This window comes from Lutjanus erythropterus, chromosome 23 (assembly GCF_056507025.1).
Source record: "Lutjanus erythropterus isolate fLutEry1 chromosome 23, fLutEry1.hap2, whole genome shotgun sequence".
In the NCBI taxonomy this organism is placed as follows: domain Eukaryota; kingdom Metazoa; phylum Chordata; class Actinopteri; order Lutjaniformes; family Lutjanidae; genus Lutjanus; species Lutjanus erythropterus.
Window position 1 is genome coordinate 24,501,374 of NC_139339.1, and position 25,409 is coordinate 24,526,782.

General features: G+C 38.9%; 1 protein-coding gene across 11 annotated transcripts in view; it reads right to left on the reverse strand.

Annotated features, from left to right (window-relative positions):
- ablim2 (actin binding LIM protein family, member 2) overlaps nt 1-25,409 on the reverse strand; it is a 127,458-nt gene that overhangs the window by 56,223 nt on the left and 45,826 nt on the right. For all 11 annotated transcript variants that reach the window (XM_084711577.1, XM_084711575.1, XM_084711574.1 and 8 more), the window contains exon 2: nt 21,064-21,228. In XM_084711577.1, coding sequence (XP_084567703.1) covers nt 21,064-21,228 — 165 coding nt within the window. The remainder of the gene's footprint in view (nt 1-21,063; nt 21,229-25,409) is intronic.

Consider the following 25,409-nt stretch of genomic DNA (forward strand, 5'->3'; position numbering starts at 1 on the left):
CACACCTATTAATAGACTTTTATTTGAAAAGTATTAAGAAGAAGAGGCTTTGTGGTGTACAGAGCCAGTTTGACACGTCTGATTGTATTCCTCCACAAGCTTTAAGAGCCAATAACATCACACTGTCAGACTGGGTGTACTATTAACGTGTGTGTGTGTGTGTGTGTGTGTGTGTGTGTGTGTGTGTGTGTGTGTGTAAAGACTGCACTTTGTCTGTTTGTCTAGCCCTTAACAATACATGACAGGAACTCCAAATGACCGTCTCCTCTAATGCACACACAATGATTACACACAGTAACCATGGCAACCGCATGACATCACAGACCAGCCACACCCTCAGGGGAGACCTCGCTCTATTTTTCCACTCCTTTAGCAAAAACAATACCCCTGCTTTCTTTTCCCTCCATTCTTTCTTTTTGGAAAAACCGACAGGAAAGATAAATGAGGGATGTTTGCGCTGCTCGGTGTCGTGCCCCGGGACGTCTCACTGTACAGATACACACACATGCACACACACACAAACACACACTGTTACAAACTTGCAGGGATGTGTGAAAAGTATGAGGTAAGACACATTGGCGGTGTGTGGGTGAGATCACACAGACATAACAAGCTTTTCAGGACACACACACGCACACACATTATTCATGTAGGAATGTGGGAAGGTATGAGATGACACATGTACACAGAACATGGATGAAATCACGCACACACAACACATTATACAAACTCACACACATTCTGCAGAATAGGCGCACTGTTGCAGCAGTGCCGGTGGGTTTCTAAGCTCTCATTAAGGTCTCAGTGCAAACTCATGTCCAAGATCCTGGACATAACAATTAACGTTCCAACCAGAAGTCCAACCCACGTCAAACTTCTGTCCACTGAAGCTCAATGGATGTCACCAGAACCTTCGCAACTTTGCAAACAAAGTGGATGACAGAATGTACTTTGGGGTGTACAAATGACCCCTCCTAAGTCCTGCCTCTTTTTGCTCTGTGCTCCAATAACCACTGAGCAAGCTTGGTACCTTAGTCAACTGTCTAATGTCCTGTCTTGCATTCAGATACGCCAAGTTCTAGGCTCCTCTGTCTTGAAAAGAAAAACAGATTTTGAAGATGGTTGAAAGATATTGCTGGGGGACCTTAAAACATGACACATTAACATCTTAAGTTAGCCAATGTCAGCAAAATGCTAGCTAACTAGTTGGCTAATCTACATCAATCATTTGACAGCTAGGTAACTAGAGTTTTGCTGACATTAGCTAACATTAGCTAGCTAATCTACATGAATTATTAGCTAGCATTTTGCTGACATTGGCTATTAACTACTTGATTGAATACATAAAAAAATAATAGAAATAAAATTAAAACAAACTATTTTGCACAGCAGGATGCTGAGGAGACTGAGTTGACAAAGACTAGATCTCATTTTGAATTTTTCCTTTCCTCTGGGCTTTTAGGCCTCCATGAGCTGGGAGTCACAGCCACGGCTGCTGCTGCAGCTGCTGACTATGTTTATTTCACTTTCATCAACATCGGAAACCTATGATGGTTGCACTTCATTGTTGGATGTACTTGTTTCAATCTGAGGTTTGCTTACAGTACATAAAACAGCACGAAATGTGTTCCTTCACTTTAAAGAAAGCACAAATCCTCGAGTTGAAGCTAAGTTGTGGGCGTTTTGTAGCGTTCCATTTTCTCCAGTGGTAGAGGTAATTCCTTGCTGTGATGCTGCACGACTGTTAAATGCATGTGTGAGATCAAGCTTGTGCCTAGAGGGATTAGGGGAATTTAAAAGTGACTGAGAACATCCACTGACATACAGTGCACTCATGTAGAAGTTGCAAGGTTTACAACATTGCCTGAATTCTTATGCAGTAAGTGGAAACTTCAAAATTTTCCTATTGGTTGCGTAACAATCCGACTCTCCCACCCTTTTATCGCCTTATAAAAACTTTGACCAGCATGTTGGATAACCTTTATCCAGTATTTGCACCGTTTCTTTTTCTTTTCATCAAGCCTTCACAGGGGTAGGAGCATTCTAATAAAACAACCACAACAATATGAGCAGGAATGTTTTCTCAGGAAGTGGACGAAATACTTTCCAGCGGCTGCTACCGGCTCCCTTACATCCGGTTCAGATGTCTGGCAATCTGTCTAGAGTGAGATAATGCTCTGGGCTGATGGAGTAAACACAAGAAGAGTGGAAAGATGGATGAATGGATGGATGGATGGATGGATGGATGGATGGATGGATGGATGGATGGATGGATGGATAAAGTGCAACCAGAAAAAGTGGGGATTCCTAAGGGCTCTTTTGTCAGTATGAATGAGTTGAGCACTGACTTGCACCTTGCTTTATCAGACCTGGGACCTGACTTAAAAGCTGGTTTAACAGACTTGCGAACAGACTTGTAATTGTCTTGAAAGACTGGAGACTACCTTTGACAGACTTTAGAGTTTCCATGTATACAATGACTTGAGCCTTTACTTGAGACTTGCTCTGATAGACTTGAGAACCGACTTACTTGTCTCAAATGACTCAAGACTAACTTTGACAGATCTTGATTCTTCTTCTGACAGACTTGAGACTTGACTTGGACTTCCCTTGAAATATCGAAATAACGCTGGGATTGACTTTTACTTGTCTTGAATAAGTTGAGACTTTTTCTGACAGACTTTGAACTTGGCTTGAGATTTCTCTGACACACTTGACTCTTGACTTGGACTTATCTAGAAGGACTTGAGATTACACTTGAGACTTGAATGACTTTGCACTCATCTTTACTTACTTGACTTGACTGAATTACATATACTTGTCTCAAATGAGGTGAGATTTGACTTGCACCTTACCTGAGACTTGACTTGGGACTTGCTCTGATAGATCTAAGACTTGAACTTATCTTTTTTTTTTTTTTTTTTTTTTTTAAAGGTTATTTTTTTGGCACTTTTGCCTTTATTGACAGTGACAGCTGAAGGTATGACAGGAAAGGGGGGTGAAGAGACAGGGGAAGACATGCAGCAAATGAGCCGCAGGCGGGATTCGAACCAGCGGCCGCTGCAGAGGACTAACAGCCTCAATACATGGTGCGCACGCCCTACCGACTGAGCTATAGGGGCACCCAGAACTTATCTTTAAATATAATTTAAGACATGGAGACTGCCTTGTGCTTGTCTTGCATAAGTTGAGATATGACTTATAATGTTTAAGACTTGCAATTGGCTTGAATGACATGAAACTAACTTTGAACTTTAGACTTGACTTGTCTAAAATAACATAAACTGGAGTCTTGTTCTGACAAACTTGAGATCTGACTTGGACTTTTTTCAAAGTACTTGAGACTTGACTCTGACTTGTTTCAGATGACTTGAGTCTAGACTGGGCTCTGCTACACAGAAAGAGAAATCGATCTCTGGAAGAGATGGAGACAGAAATCCTCACTCAGAGACCTGATTGCGACTTCCCATTAGCTCGTCTTTCATTCCCTGTATATTTATACCTGCGCTGCCAGTTGGCACATAGACTTCTCTTCTTACTGTATATCAACTTGGTTGTTTAAGCAGCTCAGCAGCTGAGCCCATATCAGCTCAAGTGGAAGCCCATCCATCATTTATGGAGCTAACACAACCAGAACGTATTACATCCTTTTAAAAGTGACTGCAAACCGAACCATTTTATATTCTTCCTTCCACCTGCACTATATCACCGTGGCGCATACACTGCAGAGGATGGCAAAGTTACTGGCAAACTGCAGCCTCTAATGCAGATCAAAAAGTGTGTCTGAGTGCATTACATAAGTGCGAGGGAGACAGAAGATGCTCTTTCAGTTTCGTCCGTCATCGCTAATGGAAACAGTCGAAGCTGTCTTCCCCTCATCCCTTTCTTGTAGCTCTCATCTCTCCTATCCGTCATTCCCTAATCCCTCATTCACGTGGGATGTGTTAAAAGGCAGGGAGAGGTCGAAGAAGAAACGAAGCAGAGCCGGATGTGGAAGTCAGTAAATCGGGTTTAATCGAGTGGGGATTGAAGTTCACTTCACCACAGTTTGCTCTGACAGAAATAGTTTGACAACTGGCTGCAACCTAAGGAGACAATGAATGACACAAAAATGCAGCTGAATCAGGGGCTTCAGGACAACAAACTTTGTGAGCACACTGATTAATTCACAACCTTTATTGAAATGAATTTGTCATGTTTGTACTTTTATCTTTGTAACTCCAAAGGGCTTTTGACACTGCATATTTAAGGATAGCCCTGAGCTAAGAGATGACCCTATGGATAACTTAACATCCTTTCACACAAACATTATTATTATTATTATTATTGTTATGCTAAGCCTAGAGCTATACAATTCACACTGCACTTCTACTAGCCCTGGGTTAAATGTTAGTACAGCAACTAATATGAACTTTTTAATATGTCCCATGACTACTAGCCCCATTTCAAGAATAATAACTTTTAGCCGACAAAATCCAAGCTTGTCGGCTAGAAATGACAAGCTGTTTTTGTGTGTCTCTATGGAATCAAAGACCCAGTGTTTCAAAAGTTATTGTCAATACTGACTTTTAAATCTGTCACTGTTATCAAATTGCACAATGCCAAACTGGAAAGCTTGACAGATGTAGCAACAGTAACTATGGAGGACGTGGCTCAGCAAAGGGTCAATTAAAAGGTGTGATTTGATCAGTGTGCTCCACGTGTCTGAACAGGAACCCAAAATTTGCAAAACTTTCTCAGGATTTGCACCAGTCTCTGTATCGTGACTGGCTGGTTCTTGCTGCCTCAACAATGCATCCTTGTAATTGCCAGAAAGCCTTTCTAACATTGTGGAAAGGTCAATTTTCACCATAAACTATGATCTTTTTCAAAATCTTGCCAAGGGTTTTGCGCCTAAAACTACCCAAGTAGTTTTGTCCCTAAACCTAACCAAACTGCAACTGAAAACTGCAAATAATAAGTCAACCAAGTCTACAAAAAGTGACACTGTACGCTAATATGCTGAACCACATGCACATTTGCAAATCTCTAGTTTTCTTCTTGACAGCACTTGTGCTCGAGCCCCTTTTGTTCTCTCAATAAATGGGTTCAATATTGCATTAAATGTTGCAAAAAAAAATACAATAGTTTTTGGTTTAAATGGTGTCTGAAACACTTTCAATCCTCACCAGAATACAATTTTTAGAGTAAAAGGGAATACAGTGACTCCCAAAGCATAGGTTGTGGACCACTGGTGGGAAGGCCCTACAGGTGGGCATTGAAAGGTCATGAAAAATAGTAGTAGTTTAACAGGTGTTCCACAGTATTTGTTGACCTGTCAAATTAACACCAAAATGTATCATATATTGTTGCTTGTACAATTAGCCTCGTACGCTGATTAGTGTCATGTGCTGATATGAATTGTGATAAAAGGTTTGGGTGGGCTGCATAAGATTTTCAGATTTCAACAATTCAGCAAAGAAATGGTAAAATGACAGAGATGTGTCTGTAGCCATGCAATACAAATACAAAAGTGTCAGAATCAGCCTTGAACGCTACTCAAAATTCAACTGAATGTTATGCTCAAGCAGAGATTTCATTATTTTGAAACCACCCCATCTCCATGACAACACAGAGGGTGTGTGTGTGTGTTCCCCGTGCACTTTGGGCCGCAGCAGGATGAGATCACGATCCAGCTAATTAGTCGTTTTGTCCTGAGACTCGGCTGAAGAGAACAGAATGTGTCGGGCTACACGCCTGCAGAGAGATAAAACTTCCATGAATCGCAAGAGGCTTCGACCTTCTGAACTGCTGGTGTGTGGTGATAGGGAGTGTGTGTGTGAATAAATCAGTGGGAGTTTGGGGGCTGTTTGACAGCACCTACCTAATGAATTTCTGTAACAACACATGTGAACTTCAGATCCAGGAAAATCTTGAAAATCAAATTCAACCATAATTCCTCACAATTACAAGCAATAAGAAGAATACCAGTGCTTCCCAGGTTCACAACATGAAGAAGGTGTAAAGGTTGCAGTCAAGTAGGAACTTGGTTACAACATTTTCCAAGGCTGAAAGGCTGATTGCTTCACAGGAAACTGATTATAACATCTCTGAAGGCTTATCTCATGCACTGTGAAGCCACTTACATAATACAAATGTACGCAGAGGCTCTCGGAGGAATTCAGTGTGCTGTTCAATCTGCTTCCTCCGCTCTGGAGGACCTCTGAGCCAAGTCTGTTCTTCTTTTGCTTCTATTCGGCACGTAGAATAAGTGAGGAGGTTACATGCTTGAATGGATGGATGCGCAACAAATCTGCCCTGTTGTGAATTGTAAATAAAATATGGTGCATCCGTTTCACTTGCGTACAAACAAAGTCTGGAGAGATAAAAGTAATGGATGCAATGGTTTGGACATGATGCAAGTAATCTAGGTGAAAGTAGAGCTGGAGAAATTTTGGAAGCAACCCAAATGTGCATCTAGCATCAAGTATCAGAAATTGACAAGTCTGGAAAACTAGCATTGAACAAATACGTAGTTACTGTACTTAAGTAGATTTTTCAGGTATCTGTACTTTAGTTGAGTATTTATTTTTCTGACAACTTTTTACATTTATTCCCTACATTTTAACACAAATATCTGTACTTTCTACTCCTTACATTTTTAAAACTGGCTTGTTACTTTAGTTTTAATGCAAATAAAAAAGACCTAACAAGACAAAAACAACGCACAATGCGTAAAAATATAAAAATGACAAGACAAAATGAGACAAAGGCGACATAATGCAAAAAAAATATGCATCACAACCATTTCTTTAATATGGATATTTTTTAATATGACGTTTAACAGATAAGCATCACCAGTCCAGATTTGAAAAGTTACATGTCATACATTTCACTGCTATTGGTTGTAGGTCCATCCAGTTGCGTTCAGTCAGCAGGTCTGTCTAGCGTTCTGCCTCAGGCTCATAAAACTCAGGTAAAACTGTCAAATTAGGCAGCGGTGATGAAATATGGATCAAGACTCTGTCACTGCATGCTTATTTCATTTTTGCAATCTTTTGATTTTTGACTAATTTTGCTTTACAACCCCCAATGTATACTGTTTTGGTTCAGTCTTACTGTTTTCAGCAAATTTATTTTCAGCTGCTCCAGGCAGCCAATTCAGCAAAAGTCTCTGCAGACCACCAAACAACAGACAGACAAAGTTAGCAACTGGCCTGTGAAGAAAGTGAACTATTAGCAGCTAAAGGAACACATTTCTCCAGAAGTTGGTGGTGACCAAAACAGGGCTAAAACGAGAGTGTATATTGAACTTGATCCTCGAGAGTCATCGGAAATAAAACTCCAAATGAATGCTAATGTTGCTCTCTGTCAGCTAGATGTAAAAATATGGAACAATTTGCTAACACATAAGCTATATCAGTTTTATAAATCCATATGTCAGACCTGTGATTCTTGCCTTGCAGTAGGGTTCTGGCATCCTGTCATCACCAGACTAATTTGTTTGGAACGTCACAGTTCATTTTTACTTTCTGAAAATTAACATGTGGAGGCCAAAATGCCTTTGGACACAACTGGAGAGACTTACAACCAATCAGAGCAATGAAACATAACCTAAAACCAATCAGACAAACAAGACATTGTTGTAGTGGTGCTTGGTCTGTTTCTAAGATTGTCTACCACTTGGCGATCTTTCTGGTATTACAGCTAAACAGTGCACAGAAATACATTTCTAAAAATATTTTAGGCAAAACATATTCAATGTAGTAACAAAAACTTCTTGATCCATATTTGATCAGCGCTGCTTAGTTTTTCAGTTTTACCGGAGTTTTGGGAGCATTTGTTTGAAAGCATGGGAATGTTCTCATCTTCACTCAACAGTGCATTAAAATACTATAATTCTGAAAAGATTATAGGCAAGAAATCATAATGAAGTAACAGACTCCTTATCTTTATTTGATCAGCACTGCCAAGTTTGATAGTTCCAGGAGCTTGCAGTACACGGATCTGCTGACTGGACCAAATCACAGCAGTCAGACATGGGATACGTGACTTTCCAAATCTGGACTGGGACCAGCCCCATATTAAATAAATGGTTGTGACTGACCCGTCTAGATCCGAGGCTGCTGGAGTTCTGTCTGAATGGAAGGGGGAGATCAGACGTTTATGCAGCCAAGTTTTAGGCTATTTCGTTTAGGCAAAGGTTTTGTGAGACTGCTTGAGTTAAGACAACAATGAATATTCTTTTGTTGTATTTTATAGAGTTTTGAGGCAGAAAAGTTAAGGAACGGCCAAAAAAAAAGGATCTTTTGGATATTACAAAAAAAAAAGATTAAATTATGCATTGTGTGTGTGGGCTACTCAGTCTAGACCTCCACTGGGGAGGGAAATATAGGATACGGCACTCTACAAATGAATCGAATTTGCATGTCATGTAAGACAGATGGCCTAATCCAATTCAGCAGCCCTGGGCTTGAATTAAAATATCCAGACACATCTGAGAGAGCCTGTCCAGTGTGTGTATGTGTGTATGTGTGTGTATCTAAAAGACAGAGAAAAGGTATCACGTCTGCAGACATTATTGACAGACACAATATGTTGTCATATAAAATATATATATGTGCAACATGAGTGTGACCTTGACTCTACCTCATGTTTCACGATGACTTCCACTGTGCATGTGTGTGAGTGTGAGCAGGGTTAAATATACATGTGCTATGTGCTTTCTGCTGTCTATGTGGGACCTTGACAACACCTCATGTTTTACAATGACACCATCAATGTGTGTGCGTGTTTGTGATAGTGTGGATAGGGGGTGTGTTTGGGGTGTTGCCCTTCACTTGTCTGTTCCATGACCTTGACTGTACAGTCCCGAGCCTGCTGGCATTGATCTGACCAGCTATGGGACTGCACTTGAAAGACAAATAACTCAAGGTTGATAGTTCTGACAGGTTAAATGGGTTTGGAGAGGTCCAGACTCCCTCTACATTGGGGAAAATTGCAAGCAGGCATCTAATGAGGCATTAAGCAGAGGAGGTCTGTCTATTGTCTAACTCGCTGGCCTACACCGTATTTCATAATACACTTAGTGCTGACTTTCCAGAAGTGGGAATTAACTAAGTACTTAAACAGATTTTTCAGGCAACTGTACTTTGCTTGAGTATTTCTTTTTCTGGCAACTTTTAACTTCTTTTCGGGCTCGTTACTTTAGTTTAAATGAATTTGACATAATGAGACAAAAATGATGCAACATCTCAAGACAAACAATCAAATCACATTTGTGGCACATAAAACATGACATGAAATTAAAATAATATGTAAAATTATACAAAATATCGCGAACTTACACCTTTCTAGTAAGCTGTAATTTGACCTTTTTCAATTTTTGGTTGATGCGTTCATTACACAAGAAAATAAAATGTGAACATTAGTAACGTGGGTACATTAGGTTATACCAAGACATTGGACTTCCCGTTTCTCATTTTTCCTGTCCTGTTTCCTGTTTTGTTGATTTGGCCTATCTACGTCATCTTCAGTCAACATATGAACTACGCTAGCAGTTGCTGGGAGCAGGTAAACATGCCAACAACATGTCAACAACATGTACAGTTGCATCAACCTCTTACTTAACTGTTTAAAAATGTGACTATTCCATAAACTTCATAAAATAACATATAATCATCCACATGTATTATTTGCACATGTATGGCATGTATGTAAAGATTGCCTTTCGACCCCTTTTTAGTGTGAGTGCATTCGTTCTTTTCCCTCCACGCACGTGTGTGTGAGGTCAGCACTCTTGGCCCAATGATGAACAAACACACACTCCCCCCTGGCTCCGTTCTGGACAGCCCGCTTCCAAGAAGGAGACAAATACAATCCAATAGCCAACACCCTACTGAGAACATCACAACCATCTGCTATTGTAACACCACTGATCCGACCATCAGGACTTCAACATGTGGCCAGCAGCGTCTGTTTACCAGGCTGACTTCCAGGAAGAAACGCACTCAGGCTGGATGCAAAACAATGCAATCCATAAATCTGTCAAAACCTCAAAAGAAACAGACAGTATGAAATAGACAAAGCTGTAATTTCACACTACAAAGAGTAAACATCATTGTGACATCCTCCTTAAGTTCACTGACTCCCTGTCTTCTGAGTTCTACAGCTCTAATCTTTTAAGGTAAACTGTCTACAGTACTTTCCTCTGGAGCAAAACAGCACTACTCTGTGTAGAGTTTGACAGTTCATTCTAGACCTTCGAAAGAAGTAGTTGACAAAACAATCTCAAGACGTCCTCATCAGCAGATGAAATTTGCTCAGTTGTCATGGGACTTTTCAACTTTTCAAGCTTTTGATCACTCATGACTTTCATCCAAGTTGGTATAAAATTGCGTTCAACACGAGTTGACAAAATCAAAACGAGACCTGCAACTTGACTTGGACTTGAATGATTTGTGACTTCACTTAGACTTACTTGATAGCTTCCCCCAAGCCTAAAGATTAAAAAGTCTGTTATTAATAAGTGTGAATCCATGAATCAGTTTAATTCACTTCATTTCATGAATCAACAAAGATCTTAATTTCTAACAAGTCATCAGTTAATTCCCCTACATCCCCTTTGTTTTGAACAAATGCAAAAGCATCCAGTCAAGTTGCAGGAGAAATGTACAAAGAAATAACATTACATCACTGATTGACAGTTGGAAAAAACAATGCTCACTCCAATTTTGTTTGCATACAAAAACTACGCAGTTGTCTTCAAAAATTGAACTGCAGTTTGCAAAATGGTTAGTCAAAACTATTATTAATATTAACATAGTTTGTAAGCCCATGTTTAGCTAACATTAGCTAAGTAACTTTGTAAATAATTGAGGCTGGAAACTCACTGTTACAATCTGACTTGTTTAGGACTCAAAACTCTTTGGACCTGTCAGCCTTGACTTGGGACTTGACTCTGGACCTAAGTACAAAGACTTGAGACTTACTTGTGAACATTAAAGCAAATTCTTGGTCCCACCCCCTGTCTAATACCCCAAGTAACTACTACAAACATACTGTTTGATTCCACATCTCAGGATCTATGGCCAATGTCAGTGTTCAATGCCAATGCAGAAAGCAGTGTCCCCTTTATGTGGAGAGGTGGACAGTAAGTATGTTGAGGTCAGAGTGATGGATGAGGGTGTGACACGTATGACTATCAGTCAGAAGATCAGAGCTTGTGTTCTGTCATAAACATGCAAGTCATGGTCGTTGCCATATGCTGATACAGTGAGAATGGAGAATTTTAAGCACACTGGTATTTGACAAAAAAAAGCATCACTGAATGTGACCCAGGTTTTTGCATAATCATCAAGTACTGATGTTCCTATCTGACCAAGTAAACTAGAGAGTCAGTGGACCTTGAGTTGACTTTGCTTCGTCATCAATAGTCTAATGTTGCTTCTGTTCAAAGATGAATCTCAGTTGACCAGAGTTAGGACTATAGGTATTCACTGGCCATAAAAAGTTGCTTTGGACCTAAAATGTCCTATTGTATTTTGTATATTGTACAGTAACACATTCAACAAGAACAGTGACAGTTTAAAGCCGACATCTTGGACTAAATATGACAGCAGCTACATTGAAAAGCCTGGTTACGTCACACATGCTATAAGGTTGATCATGATCCATTATTGTAGAGTTGTCCTTTAAAAAATATACTTCACAACCATTATGAATAATGCGTATTTTACCAAACCAAAAACTATAAAATGGTCATTTTAGAGAAAAAGTTTGAAAATCAACTTTCTAAGCTTTTAGGCACATCTCACAGTCTTAATCAAAGTAGAGGTGATGAGGTGTCTGGACCTTCAGTTAGAATAACATCTTTGTTGAGACAGTAACCACTTTCTCAGTTCAAGGCTGGTCTTTAAAATTAAATATGAATGGCTGCCCACAGACTCCTGCTCGGGGGCCTTGATCTCTTCTAAATCAGTGCTTTGACTGGTTTTGGCCTGGTGTTCTCAGACAGGTTTGTTTGCTCCCAGAGTTCTTGTGCCCAAAGTAATTATAATATTGTAATACTAGTTTTAGCTCACTCTTCCTCATACAGTCGAGACAGTAACCGCTGTTTCATTTCAAGCCTTTGGCATCAATTATGAATGGCTGCCCACAGACTAACACTCGATGACCTTGATCTCTTCAAAATCAATTTTATGACAGGTTTTGGCTTGATGTTTTCAGACAGGTTTAGGTACATACAGAGTTCTCTTGCCCTGAGTAATCACAATATTGTAGTACTAGTTTTAGATCACTCTACCTTGCAGGGTGTAGATTGTAACCGCTGTTTCAGTTCAAGGCTTGTCTTTGGCATTAATTATGGATGGCTGCCCAAGGACCGCTGATCGATGACCTTGATCTCTGCCAAATCAATACTTTGACAGGATTTGGCCTGGTGTTTTCAGACAGGTTTAGTTCCAACCAGAGTTTTCTTGCCCAATGTAATTATGATATTGTAGTACTAGTTTTTGATTACTCTGCACCGTAGTGTGAAGACAGCAGCTGCTTTGTTTCAGTTCAAGGCTCTTCTTTGGCAATAATTATGAATGGCTGCCCAGGGACTACCACTCAATTATCTTGATCTCTTCAGAATCATTCAATGACTGGTTTCGGCCTGGTGGTCTCAGACAGTCTTTGTTGCTTTCAGAGTTCTTCTGCCCCAAGTCCTCGCCATTTCACTGACGCAGTGTTCCCCAAAGCAGTTGGAAATTATGTCACTGTTGTCTTTCTCTCTGAGGGGGCCAAGATAAAGATCATGCCATGACACCTAATCCAGCTCAGTTTGTTGAATTTCCCTTCATCTGACCACATGCATTTCCTTTTGGTGATGTCAGAACACAAAGTCAAAGTTAGGCACTTTGAGAAGATCCCCTGACTCAAGCTAGCAGATGCTTTCAATGTACACACATTCTTTACTCAAGTAGAAGTACACATACTTGTGTAACAAAAGACTCAAGTAAAAATAGAAGCACTGATTCAACTTCTTTCCTCAAGTAAAGGTGAAAAAGTACAGGTTCTGAAATGTACTCAAAGTATGAAAATAAAAAGTTGTCCTCTGAAGGACATTTCTACTGACTGTTTCTGTGCAAAGTAACTGAACGTCAACTTGTTTCTGTGGTTGAGTCCCCATCTTTGTCTGTTTTGTCTTTTATATTGTTTTTCTCTTGTTATGTCTTTTACACCATTTTCATATTTTTTGTCATGTTATGTCCTGTTACTTTTTCAACATTGTTTTCGTTGTTTTATTCCTTCACAGGTTTCATCTTGTTACGTGTTGTTACATCATTTCATCTTGTTGTCTCGTTATGTCATTTTTGTATTGTCATCATCTTTTATGTCATTTTTTATCTCGTTATGCCTTTTATGTTGTTTTAGTCTTGTCTCTTACATAGTTTTCATCTTGTTACATCATTTTCGTCTTATGTCTTTTTCATCATTTCATCTAATTACATCTTATTTCATCCTGTTGCATCTTTTATGTCATTACCATCTTGTTACATCTTACATCATTTTCCTCTTTTTCCTCTTTTACATTTTTCAACTTGTTACATTATTTTCATCTTGTTACATCGTTTTCATCTTTTTGCATCATTTTTGTCTTGTTATGTTGTTTTTGTCTCGTCTTTTACATTGTTTTCATCTCATTATGTATTGCTATGTTGTTTTCATAGTTATGTATTTTATTATATATCTTAATATACTTGATATTTTTGAAATCAGTCTTGCAAAATAAAAATAATAAATAATTCATTTGTTTGGAGTAGAAAGTACAGATATTTGTGTTAAAATAAAAAATAAATACTCAAGTAAAGCACTGATTCCTGATAAATGTGCATTTATTTACTTCCCACGACTGCAAGCCAGAGATTAAGTGAATCTTCAAGCAGAAAGCTTGTATATATTTATTATGTTTCCGAAATGATGTGCATTGTGGCACTGAGCAGCAGTCTATCTTGGCAGACTACACCAACTTCATGAATAAAAGTGTTTTCATCTTTATGGAGAGGCGAGCGGAGTGCAATAAAACATACCACTCACTGTTTGTGAGGGTGTGTTCTGGGCTGCTTTTGAATGTGGTATGAATGACAAAGATGAAGAGTGTGCCTGATACAAATGAGTCTTTCTGTATCATCATTCCAGCTCTGATACTCTGCATTTATTAGTTTTCATGCAGGCTTGTCAACATTCGGGTGTGACCACATATTTTCACGTTGGAGTATTCCCTGCTGCATTCAGATGTTATTTGGATGATGTGACGGGCCTTCGAGGAAGCAAAAAACAGATTAAGGATGAAAGTCTGTCTGAGTTGTTTTGCCAGGTCGTTTTGTCAGCAGCTCTCTGCTATTGATGGTGTCTCAGTGTCAGCTTAAAGGCGTCTCAGTAGCAGACATAACAGGATATACAGAGACAGCCACAGTTGGTACCTAAATAAAACACACTTCCTCAAGCACACAGCTTACTGTTGACAGAAGCGACCATGAAAACAGCAATTAAGCTCAACAAATGCTCCAAAGCTTTTTTTCCCACATGTTGACAGTGGGGTAACAGTAAGTTAAACATAAGTCACTTGCACTGTTTCAAATGAAAGTTCAAAAAACAGAAATTTAGCAACGACAACTGGAAAACTCCTGTTGAACTGAGTGATATGATCAAAAGTTCCAGGGCAACTGCGACATGGACCGTGTGGTCAAATTGTTTTTTCAACAAAATATTTAACAAAATTGTAAAACTTTTAATGATTTCCATGAATTTGAAACAGTTTGTAGCATGATTTCCAATAATGCACCAATTCTGAAGGGTTTTTAAGTTATGTGTAAGTAATATCTTTTTTAATGGTTAATAAATGATTTACTAACATGTTATAGATCGCCCTGTTTTTTTCTGAATGCTGTTTGGATTGGACCGGACTTTTGTTTCAGCTAAAAAAAATGAGTCAACATCAATTAATCAATTATCAAAATAGATGCAGATTCATTTCATTGTCGATTAACAGTAGATTAACTGTTGCAGCTCAAAGTGTTTTATGTTTGCTGTTAGGTTTATTAGTTTGTCCAACTATTCTTTCCTTTGTTGTGCACAATTTACTGATTGACTGTTGATTTAAAGACAATAGATGGTGAAAAATTACACTCAGTGAAGTATTTTTTTCACAAGAGGCCATGATAATGAATTGTCAGCTGTGTGAATACAGTTACCAGTTGTAAAAATGATCCAGATTACATAATCCTGTGACATGCAATCTATTACTCCCCTGGCCTGTACATGGTTCACATACTTGTAGATATATTTGCGTTTAACCAAATTGCTATACATAGTGAGCCAGAAGGGGTCCTCACCTTACTTCAGCCCCGGGGCCCTCCAGCAGGTTAGTCCAGCCATGTTTAAACACTGCACTTAAGTGTTTCTAAACACACTGAGTCTGTGTTTACTATTAGCAGCCTGGAGCTACCTTGATATCCAGCCAATGCTAAAGAGGCTAACATTAGTACACATTAATGCAGCCCTCGTCTCTGCTCGGTGTTAATTACACATGCCTAGCTGAGCGTTGACGGTTCCTCGCTTCAGATCTGGCGCCGTTAGCCTACTGGCTAACACCCAGGCTGGTTGTAATTGGCACTAATACAGCAATATAGTCCGAGGTCATGGGCTTGATTCTCTTCCAGGTTCATCTTGATGTGTGTTTGATGGAGTGCAGTTGGTCAGAGGTGAGCTCGACCTCGACAGAGTGTGTTTATGGACCGTAAATCAAAGACTAAAGTGGAAGATCTTTCACCTGATTTGATCATCAGCTGATATCCATAGAGAATGTGCTAAAAGACAAACACTAGCTTCTCAGTGAGCGCTCCGCTGTGTTGAACTTGGCTGCGGTCACATGTCTTTTCATCTCTTTGATGTTCAGGTCTGAACTGCCGATGGAGCAATCTGAGCCACATTCAGCCCGCTATGGTTTGTTTAATATCCATCCCTGACTTTCACATTCCTGTCAGTCCACATCTGGATGTTTCAACAGCAAACTGCTCACCCTGAGAATGCTGAGATAATCAGCACTTTTATTAACCCAAATGAGTTGGAAATTCAATGAATGCAGTCATGCTTTGGATATGAGGAATAGCCAGGCATTTTCTGTGAGAACTGGGTGGAGTGCCATTACATAACACTTCTGAGTGTTGCGTCTATGTGGTATTAATACACCTCTTGAATGCCTGGCATTAAATTAGCCAGCCCCACGTTTCCTAATTAAGTCTTTAGAAAGCAGGCCAAATAACTCCATCCAGCGAGGAAAACACTCTCTGTGTGCCTTTAATCATGACCTCCAGTCTCTGTGAAATAATGACTTTCAACTGTTAACATCTGATGAATTTCTATGAGTAATTTGTGCGTGTGTGTGTGTGTGACTCGAGGCATGTAATCATGACAATTTGCTCATGTCTTTTTAAGTCAGACATAAAAGCTCCTTATGTAAAAACAAACTCAGCTCAATTAGTGAGGCATGAGACTCTCGCTCATTAATAGCTGCACAAAATCAAACCACAACACTTCACAACATTTTCTACTAATCAGACCTCTTTAACAAGAAGTAACCAATTAATAAAAAGAAGTAAATATCCTATTATTGATATTAATCGATGTATAATAAAACAAAACAGTAGCACACATGCTACAATGCGTTTTTGACACTAAAGACAGATATTTTCAGATACATACTGGCTGTAAGTAAAAGTGAAGACATCATTATTCCAACTCCTGCCTTCAAAGGTATAGTGTACCAGAGGTCACATGACTTGAACTCAGATTCGAGTCATAAATTTTGACTTCAAACCGTACTTGCCAACTTTGAGACCACAAAAATAGGGAGAATTCAAAACAGTAATTTTTAACTTTTTACTTTGAATTCTTGGGAAAGAAAACAGAATAAGTCACCCCTGTAGTGTGAACTTTTGTAGATTCTCTGGTGCAAACCAATACTCATCAGTTTTCTTTAATTTTTCCTGTCCTTACTGTACAAATTGACATGGCAGATTTTGCAAAAAAAAAAAAAAAAAACTACACATGGACACACTGATCACATGGAGTTGAAAGCAGCTATCAACTGAAGAGTTTGACCGTTAAAGGATTGTTTCAGGTTTTTACAACCTGGGCCTATAACCTGAGGCTATTTGCCCTGTTGGGTTTGTTTTCAGTGACATCACAGTCTTTGCCGCCCACCATAAAGTCTGGTTCCACACAAGGTTATTGCTTGTTTAAAGTAAGTTTTTCCTCGCCAGTGTTGCTATAGTGCTTGCTCTTGGTGGGAAGTTTTGAGTGTCTATAAATAATATAAAGACCTGCTCTGTAAAAGTTCCCATAATAACATCTGTTATGATTTGGTGCAATATAAATAAAATTGACCCGACCACATTCCCAGATCTTCACTATTAAATCTGTAAGTGCACAGTGTTATTGTTGGTAGGAATGAGAGCTAGAACTATAAAAACAAGGTCCAAGTTAATAAACTGGAATGATCCGCTAAAATCATTAATTGCTCTTGACTCATCATCACTGATGCATCATGGGTTTGTATTCTGCTCCGTCATCCCTTGTTCGCAGATAGTGAGGTGAGTTAAAGATGGAGGATGAGGAGGAGGAGGCGGATTGTAAAATGTACAGACGGGGAGTCGGCTGGTCAGTGTAAGACTAAAGGCGATAAACTCCAGGAAGCTGCCGACACTGTAGCGACCCCACCGGTAGCCTAGCAACCGGAGTGTGTGTTGACAACAACAGCGGCTCGTGCTGAGAGTCTGGGCTGGGAGGGGCGCAAACGCACACTCCTATAAAGTGCAGTCACATACGAAAAAAAATCCAACACCCACACCCAACCACCCCCCACCCCCTCCCCACACACACACACACAGAACATATTCACATTTCTAGTATCTGACACACAGCCACCCACCCAGAAATAAACACACACACACCAACCCCTCTCTCTAACACACACATTCAGACACACAAAATGTAACCCACACCTACCTCTGCAATTAATTATACCTGTCTGACCAATCAGACTCAGTGATTTTCTATCAGTCATCACAAATGGACAGTCAATATTGGACACAAAGGTGTAAGAACCAAATTGATCCTCTTGTTAGTATTTATTCATGACTGAATCTCTGCTAAATTCAGGTGGCAGAACAAAAGTAAAAAGGCCTGGTCACACCAAAAAATAACACAGTAAGCAGTGGTGGAAAGAGTACAGAAAATCTGTACTAAAGTACAAGTGCTGTCACATTGCTAAAATATTACTCAATTACAAGTAAAAGTACTGCTGTTAGAAAAATACTAAAAGTACAAAGTAGTTCATTACTTTTTAACCAGTGATATTTAATGTATTATCAATAGCAGCATTCAATTGCACATTTTGTGCATGTTTGATTGTTAGCATTTATGAAAACGCTAACAATCAATCAATCACACAGTTTTTAAATAAAAAACATGTTTTTCACATTTTTCTTTCTTTTTTTGTCATTTTCAATGTTTATCTTTCACTATTCAACAAATGGCTCTGCCGATCAATCAATAAATGTTTATTCATTAACATCCTTACTCCAAACTTGTGCTGCTGCAGTGTTTTGTTTTTCATCCATATGTCAATGTTTTCATTGTTTGTGATCAGATCACCTGATTGGCTACAAAAACACAGATCAAAGGTTTGGATATTAGTTCAAATTGTACTCAGCGCTCAATTATGATTTTAAAAGTAATTAATTTTAAAAGTAATTACATAGAGTAATGCATACTTAATTATGAGTAAAACCAGACTTGAAAATCTACTCATAAAAGTCCAAGTACTCAAAAAACTACTTAATTACAGTAGTTTGAGTATTTAGTTACTTCCACCTCTAACAGTAAGTGAATTCAGACATCCTTGTAATATAACTGGTGTTAAAGTTTGGTGATGTAGTGATAGCTATAGCAACCAGAAAGATGCCTGCCAGCTGTGGATTTGATAGCACTACTCAGTCACAATAGCTCTCCAAGCTAGTTGGCTCGCTAACTGTCAGGTCTCCAATTAGGTATAAATTACAAAGCTACATCACCTGCTTGTTAACCAGCAATAACTTTGTTAATTTGAGATTTGTTTGAACCATCAAACTCTTCATAACTGTATGTAAGCTTTGCCTCTTTGTGGAGCATTAAACACTCAAAGCAGGGTTGTACACAGATCAGCCACTGACACACAATAATGTAATATTGTGCAGGTCCAACTCATGCCACCAAAACATCTTTGACCCATCGAGGCCTGGACTCCACAAGACCTCTGAAGGTGTCCTGTGGTATCTGGCACCAAGATGTTAGCAACAGATCCTTCAAGTCCTGTAAATTGTGAGGTGTGGCCTCCATGGATCTTGCTGTTCCAGCACATCCCACAGATGCCCAATCAGATTGTGATCTGGGGAATTTGGCGGCCAAGTCAACACCTTGTCAACACTAGGTCACCTTCATACATTGCTCCATTGTCCAAAGCTGACACTTGCATGCCTAGTGTAGGAGCTGTTGGCATTGGACAGGGGTCAGCGTGGGCACTCTGACAGGTCTACTTGGTGACATGGCGGAGATCGGAGTAGACGGGCTAAGCCTTCGCCCCCAACGGGCATGAATGATCCTGTCGCGGTCCTTCTTTGGACCACTTTTTGAACTAGCCACTGCATACTGTGAACACCCCACATGACCTTCTATTTTGGAGATGCTCCCTGCTACAATTTGACCCTTGTCAAAGTCACTCAGATCATCACGCTTGCCCTCTTTTCCTGCTTCCAACAGACCAACTTGAAGAACCAAGTGTTCGCTTGCTACCTAATAAATCACACCCCTTGACAGGGGCCACTGTAATAAGATTATCAGTGTTACTCATTATAGCAATCAGTGGTTTAAATGTTGTGGCTGATGAGTGGATAGCAGTGGATGGTACATTCCTAATTGCTTTGGACTCTCTCCAGCTCTTTGTCTCCCTCAAAGGTTGGCACATTGGTCAACAGTGCAAATTAAAGTGTCAGAAATCACAAAAATTTAAGTCTATGTTAAAGATTTTTCAGCAACATTTTATGCAAAATTTAAATATGATTGTGCCCATACCAATGATTAATTCTTTCTTTGATAAGAGTCTCTGAAAGCTATTGCAGCATTAAGTTCAAGCTGCTGGTCAGTCCCATGTTGCCTGCTATCCCACAATGCCTTGGGATGCTACTCACTCACATCCCATAATAAAAAAGTATGGGAGAATGTGCCACACTGACATTCACAGCTCTGTTTCAACTGATCTATATTTATTTCTTTTCATTTTTACTTAAAATGGTTTGTATGGTTACTTTTCTCTTCTCAAAAATGTATTTTTTCTCCTTTAATGTCTCGATATAATTACTTCTTTTATTGACTCCTGCAGGATCATGTTAGTATATTGTCAACACAGTGTCTTTTCTACTCATATGATTATTTGGTTTGAGTCTAATTTTTCACAAAACCTCCAAATTCTACATGATGTTTTCTCAAAAAAAAAAAAAAAAAATCTCAATGGAATCTTTGCCCCAAAAAGCCAGAGTAGCCATATCTCCAAAATGTCCGTAATTAGTCTCTTGTCTACATGAAAAGCTCTGTATTAGTACCTTCTCTTGTATAGTGTTTTTTTAATTTAAAGTCCAAATAAATCTCCATTTCAAAAGCTCTTAATTTGGCCAGTATCCTTATTCAAAAAGAGAAGTCACATTAGTGTTTCTTCATGTTAATTTCATGGACATGTTAAAGTCTCTTCACCTCTGAAGGACCATGTAAAAGTGTTCTGTCTAATCTACAAAAAGATACCTTTTCTGCTGAACATTCACAAAAGGTCCGTATTATTTTTATCTTTTCTGCATACCCTTGAAATGTACTGATTTCCCTCAGAGGGTATGTTTCTGCTTTACGACCAAACTGCCAGTCACAGATATACAGTCTATTTACAGTCGTTGAGGGCGGGTTGTTGGGTGATGGTGTGTAGGTGCGAGGTGATAGCTGGCCGTTACATACCTTTACAGACGAAGCACTTGATGTGGAAGTGTTTGTTCTGGACGCGGAGCGCCTCCCCCTTGCAGGGCTTCCCGCAGTTCTGACAGGGGATGGGTCCTCCTCCTCCTGGCTTTTGCTTCTGCTTCTGCTGCTCCAGAGTGCTGTGGACAGCCTGCTGCTGAAACACTGGGAACAGACAAAGACAAGGAGAAGACAATTTATATTTTTCGTGTTTTATATATTTTGCATTCTTTATTTCAATGTTTGCAAGGCCACTCCAAACTAAGAACTGTTTAGAAATATAAGGAAAGGTTAGGTCAGCAATTAAATTAGCGTAATGTTTTTTACTGCTTGTACATATCTTTAATCCAAAAATATCTGCATCAGTTCTGGCCATTTATTCGTATATTTGTCCCCATTTTGGTCTTCAAGCTTCAAGTGCCATCCTTTTTCTTTAATAAACACACAATTCTTACTTCCTTGCCGTATCATCTTTTGTTATTGCAATAAAACATTGCTTTCATCCAAAAATATCCAAGTCATCACTTTGGATGTCACATCAGACAATGATATGAAAAAACAATGTTCTTTAGTTCTCTTTTTTTTTGGGCTCATGCACACACACAGAGAAATGCATTTCCATTATTTAAGTGGACATTGTGATGTCTTATACTAGCATTAAATCTTAACTGTAAAAAGAAGCATTTTGTCCCCATAAGGGTTCCATTACCGTCACTTAATAGGACATTGCAGTGTCTTACATTTATTCCCTGGAGAAATAGCCACTGTAACCCTAACCTTTAACTATTAACTGTAGAATTGAATGATTTATGTTGTGAGGACCAGCTTTTGTCACCAGAAGGAAGGTGGGTCCCTACAGTGAGAATGAATAGATAGGATAGATGTCACACTCACTTAGAAAGCCTAGAAAGTCTAAATAAACATTATGTTGGATGAATGTCATTATGTGACCAGCTTTCCAAGCAGTTCTTCTACTTTGTTCCACATAGGAAGGAGGATTTGTGCCAAGGAAAATGATGTCAAGCAGGTCACAAATGGGCAAACACAAAAATGTATTACTTAAGGGGGTATTACAGTGTTGTTCAGGACATAATCACTATATGCCTAACCCTGACATAAGCCTTAAACCCAGTCTTAACTGTAGAACTTAAGGATTTATTTTGTGGGCATCACCTTTTTGTCCCCATAAGGGAAATGAGTCCCCACAATGTAGTGGAAAGGTTTATGTTTAGGTTTACACCCATAGTAGAAAGCCTAGAAAGTTTAAATAAGCACAGATGCTGAATGAATGTCATAATGTTGACCAGTTCCCAATTACTTTCCAAGCAGTTACTGCCCTTTGTTCCAAATAGGAAGGAGGGTTTGTGCCAAGAAAAATGATGTAAAGCAGGTCACAAATGGGCAAACACAAGAATGTATTACTTAAGGGGACATCACAGTGTCTTACATTCTTTCCCTGGAGATATAACCACTGTATGTCTAACCCTAACATTAGCGTTAAACCCAGTCTTAACTTTAAATTTCAATGATTTATGTTGTGGGGACCAGCTTTAGTCCTCAGAAGGAAGGTGGCTCCCTACAATGTGAATGAGTAGATAAGCTTATGTCCCCACAATGTGACGATAGATGTCACACTCACATTAGAAAGCCTAGGAAGTCTGAATAAACATGATGTTGGATGAATGTCATAATGGTGACCAGTTTACAATCACTTTCCAAGCAGTTCCTCTCCTTTATTCCACACAGGAAGGAGCTTTTGTGCCAAGGAAAATGATGCCAAGCAGGTCACAAATGGGCAAACACAAAACTGCATTACACAAGGGGACATTTTAGTGTCTTACATTCATTCTCTGGAAATACAACCTTAACCATAAGCACTATATGCCTAACCCTAACCCTAACCTAAACATTCCCCTTAAATTCAGTCTCAACTGTAAAACTGAATGATTTCTGTTGTGGGAACCAGTTTTTTGTCCCCAGTAGTGTGGTGGGTCCCTTACTAATGTCCCCACAATGTGAGCACAGATGTCAAACAGCCTCAAAAATCTAGATAAGTACGATGTTGAATGAATGTTATGATGTTGGCTAGTTCTTAATCACTTTCCAAGCAGTGTCTCTCCTACGTTTCACATAGAACAGATGGTTTGTGCCGAGAAAAATAATGTCAACAACAGCAATTTAAAACATAAGAGAGCACAGCAACATCCCTGAAGCATCTGCAGCACCACAAAGAATCAAATACACATTCTTCAAAACCAGTCTTAAGTGTAAAATTGAATAATTTCTGTTGTGGGGAGCAGCTTTTTGTCCCCATAAGGGAGCTAAGTCCCCACAACGTGAGTTAGTGGACAGGTTTATGTCCCCACAATGTGGATATAGATGTCACATGCACAGTCGAAAAGAAGGAGATTTTGTGCCAAGAAAAATAATGCCAACACCAGTAATGAGAAACATAACAGACCACAGTAACATCCCAGACATGTTCGACAATTCAATCCCAACATCTCCATCCTAATGGTATCAAAGGTACATTTCGTCCTTTTCCCCTTTCATCATAACCCTGGCAGAATATGCTCACACACTGATCGGCATTTCAATAGTGACTGGGGCATCAGCTGCATAAAAGGCCCTTTGTGTTCTCAGGAAACATTTGTGTCGTCAGACCGGTTTTATCAGGCCTCCATGGTTACTGGTAATTGGGCTTGGAAAGAGGAGTTCATCAAATGAATTGATTTAAAGAAAGAGACAAAAAAGAGAAGGAAATGTAGGAGTAATAGCTGTGAGCCAAACAGAGCTGCTTTCTGGAAACTCACCAGGAACTTTTGTCTGGTGGACATTATCCTTTAAGTTTTGTTCACTTCATTGGGTGTTTATTGGGTGTTTTATTGGCACAATATTTTGAGTTAGATTAGGTTAAAGCTACAATGTGTTTTTTGTACTCCATTATGTGGAAAAATGAAAAGCCAACCTGACACTTCTCATTACAAAGTTAAAGTGACACTTCATTTAGACTGGAGAACCTTCAGTTAAACTTACTTATTAATTTAATCAAACTAAATCACTTCCCTTTTTTTCAGAGTGGGCACTCCAAGGCTTTTGAGTTGACTGACTGATATCAATCTCACACTTGCAGGGGCAAAAACTAGTCTGACTCTTTCCAAAGTTAAAAAATGTACCATTTACATATTTAAGCATTTAAACTATCTAGTTTGCATAATCTTTATTCTAACAGAGATGTAAAAACAAGTTGGGGCTTTAGGGGTAATTATGTGCTGGAACTACCTTTGGCAAACAAGTTTATCCATCCACCCCAAACTTCTGTACAGCGTCTGTTTAGAGCGTGGGCTGCCAGATATGGCATGAAGGAACAAAACCTAAAAACCACGTTATGACAGCAAGGCCGCAGGAAGCTGTGCACAAACACAACAGCAGGCCGTTATTTAAAAAAAAAAAAAAAAGAAAAATTCCAAACTGTATTAACTATGTACAGTATTTCTTTTTCTATTAAAATTCAAGTTAAACAACAAGAAACACGCTAATGAGTCAATATGAGGGGTGTAGGTGATGCAATGCATGTTTCACGCTGCTTCCAGTTAAATGCTAAGCTAGGCTAACTGGGTCCTGTAAGCACATTTCCCAAAATGTTTAAGTTTTTCTTAAATTTAATGAATTTAATTTAATTAACAATAGAAGTGCCAGAACTGTGACATAACTTGGACTAACCTTGGACTTCCAAACTCTAATACCAGGCTGAGAGATTAATTCATTTGTTCTGTTAATTTATCTTTTTGAGTAATACATGCTGAGACAAAAAATGTTAAGATTGTCCCTGGTCTCTCCCACTTTATTTTTTTTAATTAACTCTAATTAATTCATTATTTGTATTTTAGAGAAAATAAATAGGACCACTTACAAAGTTTTATTGACAGGGACAATGATAGTTGCTCAACAACTAAGATATATCTGCAGCTGTGCAAAAAGTAACAATGTAACAGTGGCAATTTCCATGTGGTCAAGATGACCACCTATGGCCAAAATAAGTAAAAATTATCACTTTTTCTTTGCCTTTTGTGCAATTTATATACATATATATATATATATATATATATATATATGTATATATATAACATTTTAAATGAAAAATAAGAAAAATCAGGTACCAGCAGCATTTATTATATATAAGTTATTGCACATTCATGCCTATGAATTTGAAAACTGCCTAAATGACCACCTTAGCTATTCTAGTATTAATTAACAAATTAAGCATGTTTCTGTTTGGAAAATTGTTTATGCTAATGTTACATGCTATATGTGATAACCACCATGTTTTGATAACATAGATTCAA